The sequence below is a fragment of the Olea europaea genome, chromosome 17 (genome assembly GCF_002742605.1).
Source record: "Olea europaea var. sylvestris chromosome 17, O_europaea_v1, whole genome shotgun sequence".
Lineage (NCBI taxonomy): Eukaryota > Viridiplantae > Streptophyta > Magnoliopsida > Lamiales > Oleaceae > Olea > Olea europaea.
Genome location: NC_036253.1, coordinates 20203614 through 20209639, shown reverse-complemented (window position 1 = coordinate 20209639; position 6026 = coordinate 20203614). Strand labels below are relative to the sequence as shown.

Here is a 6026-nt window from a genome sequence, read left to right as displayed (position 1 = left end):
GGCTCTTTTCACATTGACCTTTAGCCAGTGCGTTATATGAACAAAGCGTGCATTTGAAATTAGTCAAACTAAAATTGTAGAACTTGGACTTTTAACCTTGCACCTGTGAAAGTCAGGATGATGGGGATTCATTCTTTGAATGAATTAGTAGGCATTTGATAGGAGGACCCAAGACAGCATGGTTGAGCTTGGTTTGTAAACTTGATACTTAAATTTTGAAGGGAATACCAATGGAAATCTTAAAATGGAATCATTGGTTCCATATCTAACTATAGAATTGAACAAGAACCAAAATTATCAGATTCCAATTTGGTTCTTTATATTTAGGGCCTGTTTGAGATCCATTAAATTGAAAAAAATGCATTTTGAAATAGTATATTATTATTAATAATGGGGAGTGTGTGGTTAAAATAAGATAAAGTTTTGAATTAGCGTTTAATAGTATTATATGAAAAAATGTGTTTTTGTAAAGAAAGAAAGAAAAAAATATATTTTGAGAAAAATGAAAATTAAACAAGCTCTTAATAACAAGAAAAATAAAATATGAAACTACTTAGTACATTGAAAATAAATAAAGATAGAGTACAAAACCAGTTATCATTCTTGTAATTTAATAATTAAAAAGTCAATTAAGCAAAGAATTCACTCCCAAAATTCAAGATTAACTCGTAAATGCAAAAAGAGCAAAAACTATTAAACACGACATTAACAATAAAATCTGGATTGAAAATTGATTCTTAAGAAAACTCATATATCAATACATATTAAAATGACTAGTATTTATAAGCTGATTATTTTTAGTATTTAATGATCTTGATTCTTGATGACCGATCACTTTGAAAACAACAAAAATTTTGAGTTCTTAGTAAATACTGAGCTGAAAATATATTTTTCCTATTTCCTTTTCTACAAAGGAAAGAAGAAGTGTGTGAAAAATGAAATTTTGATATGAGATAATTTTTTAGTCTAATTTTCAAAGATTCAGTGCATTTTGATGCAATGCACCTGCAAAAAATAGAATATATGAGATAACCAAATTCACTATTGATTTTTGAGGTAGTTATCGAGAACCAGATTAGAGCCAATGGGTTCTCGATCTATAATCTAAAAAATGACTCATTCAATAAAGAAATCGGAGCTGAACCAAGTAATTTGATCTTGTTCTGATCTAATTCTGATAAAAAAATGTCATATCCTACTCAAAATGTTTCTATTGATGGTCAAGTACGATGTTAGAAATTAAGCCAATTGTTATTAAAATTATTCTACTCGTCCAGGGCCACATGGGCCTTCCTAGGCGGACCTACAGAGGGCGCCAAATCATCCAAAGCCCATGTGGCCTTAGGCGAATAGCATGGTTGTTGTTATGAATATTAGAGATGAAATAATTGAGAAGATGAAAATAATATTGAATCAAACCCATCAAGAAAAATCATTTTTGCCTCTCCTTCGATTTATGTTGGAAACGTTTTGCCCCTTTGGTAAATGTTAAATGAGATCGAGAGCAAATTCTGCAAGAAGGTAACTCGTAAAAACTTAGGTAAAATGTGACGAACAATAATTGATGGTATGCAGCAAAAGAGTTACGCTATTTGGACAGGGTTGGTGATAGGTGCTATATTGGTAACACCTATATAGCTCCTTTTTTTTCGAACCATCCAATGATATGTTGACACGTGTTTTCATATTTTTAAATCCTGTCATCAATACTATTTGTGTAGCATAACTCGAACAAAAAACATAATGAAACAAGGAAACGAATAGTTTAATGAACTATGTTGGGAATATAACTTTCTTGCAAATTTAAAGAATTAAATTCTGCCAGTGCCAATTATGTGGACTGATTCTGAATTGCTAGGAAAAACATTAATTTGCTATCATATACTACAGGAAATTACGCACAAGAAATTACGCCCGGTTCTCAATAATCATGGGATCGGTTCTTTATTTTTCCATCATGGAAAAATTTAAGCTCCTGGTTGGGCTTCATTTTATTCAAAAATTTATTTTTCTTTCTTTTCTTTCCAATAATACGTTATACAATAAAAAATTATTATACGTAAATTAAAATTTTTTCATTCTTTTTTAACTACACATTCTTCAAAAAAATCACTATTTCATTTTATGTTTTCCCTAAAATCTGATCTTATTGGGCCCAAACAAATATTAAGACTTCATATAATTTTGTAAATCCCTTTTCCAAAATATTTGAATTTTAGCCTATTTGGTGGCAATTTTCATCCAATTTTTATTGAATTATTGGACTGTCAGTAGCCGCAATTGTTTACTTCCTTCTTGCGACAAGGCAGATGTGGGACCCACTAATGGTGAAAAAATGAATTTTAATTTTGCAAGTGAGGGAGCCGAACAGGCGCTAAATTAGCTTCTAAGAATATTTTCAAGAGACACTTCAAATATAAAATCATTTTCTATTTTAAAAAAGTCAACTCTTAAAATTATGCTATAATAAACTCTTCAAATTACATTTTATGTAAGAGAGTCAAATTTACTTTCTATAATTATATACATTCAAAATATTTCAATTTTCAATGGACAAAAATAAAATAATAATTTGAAGGAAAGCTAGTAAAGATAAAAGGTAGAGAAAAAACAATAAATAGAGAATCTCTTAGAGATATTTAGAAATTGTTAAAATATTGGATCAACTTTTATCATTCATGGTATACTTCTACTTATTTAATTTTAGGTTCTAAAGCTTAATTTTCACAATATTCTAAGATGATAAAAATTGTTAGAAGACGTTATTTCAGCAATTTTGAAAATCTTCACCAAAATTGAGATCTTTTATAAGATTAGAAATGCTCAGATTTTCCAAAGCGTACAATTTCATTTTGCGAGTTCGGGGCCAAATTTTGGACGACTATTATCATTTTTGTAATAATTTTCTCTTTTCATTTTCAATTATTTTTGTGCTTAGTTTTCCATTTTTCTAAAGCCCTCGGGCTTGGCCAAGGGCATATTTCATTATTTCTACTTTGAGCCTGTTTGAGAGTGATTTTGAGAATTGATTTTTTTAACCGTTAGGAGAAAAGTGGGGTCCACCTGTGAGAAAAAAAGTCAATTATGACGACTGAAATAGTGAAATAACGATCAAAAAAATCAATTTTTTGGGTAAAAAAATCACTCCCAAACAGGCTATTTGTTATGCTAAATTTTTTAAAATAGTGAGGTATTCTATTGAAGTCGATTTTTGTTTTGGGTGAAAATAGATTATTGTTGGTTTGGTTTAAAGGCACTGATTTATTATCCAAAATTTCACTATTTCAAATTATTTTCATTTAATAATGATAGATAACATACGCGTGTTCATCTATCATTGGCTTTTGCCAGTCAAGATTGAAGAAGTTATGGCACTCCCTCTTTCCTCAGATCATTTTCCTTCTCGAAATCGTTGACCTTTGTAGTTGGAAAGTTATTCTGGCTCAATCTCTCCGGTGTTTGCAACGCCCCAAAACAAGGTCAAGCTGGTGGGAAGTGGACGAACCTGGCTGGTATAGTGGCGCCCAATTTCGAAAGGGCTTACTCGTGCTGTAGGAGCATCCCACTTAGTGATATATCCGTTAGATCAAGCATCTCATGATGGAGATGACTTTGGGTGTGAATCACCAGAGAATCAAAACGAATGGTATATGGATTCACGTAGCTGAAAAAGGGACTGGACCGCTTGTTTTGCTACTTCATGGCTTCCCAGAAATCTGGTATGCTTGGCGCCATCAGATTACCTTCTTGGCCAATCATGGCTACCATGTGGTTGCACCTGACTTGAGAGGATATGGAGACTCTGATTCACCTCTCCTCCCCTCTTCTTACACTTTCTTCCACGTAGTTGGCGATCTAATTGGCCTACTCGATCACTTTGGCGTGCAACAGGTTTCTCTCTCCCTCTCCCTCTCCCTCTCCCTCTCCCCCCCGCCCCCCCAGCCTCTCTTCTCAATCTCTAGCTCCATACCGTCTTCTATCTTCGTCCTTGTTTTTGTATCAATGTTTATTCGACTGTGGGCTATGTTATGTGTAACGTATAGGCCTTCGTGGTGGGAATCGACTGGGGAGCACTGGCTGCTTGGTACCTCAGCCTGTTGAGGCCAGATAGAGTTAAGGCGGTCATAGCTCTTACCGTTCCAATTTCACCCAGATCTCCAAATGTCAAATACCTCGAATCCTTTGAGCAAATGTTTGGAAATGATTTCTACATTTGTCAATTTCAGGTACTCTGTTCCCCATCTCTCTGTTTTTCATTGGACTATTGCTAATGAAATTATGTACTGGTTTGGGTTGGAGTAGGAACCAGGGAGAGCAGAAAGGTCATTCTCGAGGTACGATTATCTCACGGTGATGAAGAAGTTCCTTCTCTTGACGCAGACTGATCTTTTAATAGCACCACCTGGAATGGAGATAATTGACTATTTAAGAACCCCTTCATTCTTGCCATCCTGGATTACGGAAGAAGAACTACAAGTATTTGCGGACAAGTTCCAGGAGACTGGATTTACGGGAGCTTTGAACTACTATCGAGCTATGGACCTGTAAGTGCGCTTCATCACACTTTAAAAAAAAAAAAAAAAAACTCTGGAATTCAATTGGATTTCGTTACACTCAGTGTCTGTCGTTTATAGATATACCATTTTTGATCTCCTTGGCAATGGATACCTTCTTTCCTCGAACACTTCTCTAGCTGCTTCATTGGCAAGTCACTAGAACTTAGATCACCCAAAGGCTTCCTTCCTCATCCAGGGCTCACGATCTGATATTAGATTCCCCTTGAATACGCGGAACATATTAACTATCCACGTATTCTTAGGCTTTGTCAACCTTCTATGGCTTGCCGCTCTCCCATCTCATTAGGGACGTGAAAGCTCTGGAAAAGTTATTACTGCTACATCAGAATTGTACTTTGCACAAAACTGAAATTCAAAAGATACTAACATGTACTCACTTGCTGGCCGTTTTGTTCAATTAATGACAGCAACTGGGAGCTTCTAGCACCATGGGAAGGGTCAAAGATAACAGTTCCGGCTAAACTAATAATTGGCGACAAGGATATCGGATTTGATTCAGGGGGAAGAAGGGAATATATAGAGGGGAATATATTCAAGAATTTAGTTCCCAACCATGAAGTTGTCATCATTGATGGCCATCACTTCATACAACAAGAGAAACCTCAACAAGTTTCGGATGAAATTTTATCCTTCCTCAAAAAACACTGTTAAGTCATTGCTGTACTTCAAGAATACAACTGCACAGGAACTGCAGGCCGATGAGACTGAGAACAGACACACACACATATATACACCTTCATTGTTAATGTGATGTAACTTTTTCTTGCATTTGGATTTTATTATGAATATTGAAATGTGTTTCATACTGCTATTCAATGTCACATAGAGTAGTACAAGTAGCGCCAAGAATTTACTCAAGCTTTTTCATGGTTCGTTCGGGCATCAATATGCCATTTGCCACTCCATAAAAATCTGACATAAAACGACCCCCTGCCTGGCACTGTTCGATTCTCTAAACATTTTCTTGCCTCGATTTGATATCCTATCGCAGCCTGATGCTGAAGGAATTGTACATTATCTAGGGATATTCCTTTTACCTGAGAACCAGCAGCTGCTCGATCCTTTGAGCAAATGAACTAATATTGCTCCAACCATTTATTAATTATCTCTTAACTTATGGTTGATGCGAATTACTCAATAATAATTACCTAGCTAAGGTTTGATAAATTATTTTGCATATTGTTGCATTGTGCTTTGCTCTTGTAAATGTATGATTTAAGCACTTGTGGTTGCCTTGCACAAATCATGCCTTCTGTAACACGGTACAAGTGTTCATACCTCTACAATGATTGTTATGGTCATACCTAGCCCCATTTGGTAAGGATTAAAATGTAAATTTTAATTTAAGTTAAACTCAATAGATAATTTTAATTATATATTTTACGGGATCTACAACTTTTCAACCACATATTTCACCAACATTTGTCAAAATCTACCCCCCCCCCCCCC

At 34.8% G+C, this 6026-nt stretch overlaps 1 protein-coding gene across 1 annotated transcript; it reads left to right on the top strand.

Annotated features, from left to right (window-relative positions):
- Positions 1 to 3372: 3372 nt before the first annotated feature.
- LOC111365374 (epoxide hydrolase A) lies at positions 3373 to 5416 on the top strand. Its single transcript, XM_022985865.1, has 4 exons — positions 3373 to 3891; positions 4044 to 4226; positions 4303 to 4544; positions 4985 to 5416. The coding sequence occupies exons 1-4, from the start codon at positions 3598 to 3600 to the stop codon at positions 5226 to 5228; spliced, it is 963 nt and encodes a 320-aa protein (XP_022841633.1). The 5' UTR covers positions 3373 to 3597; the 3' UTR covers positions 5229 to 5416.
- The last annotated feature ends 610 nt before the right edge of the window (positions 5417 to 6026 follow it).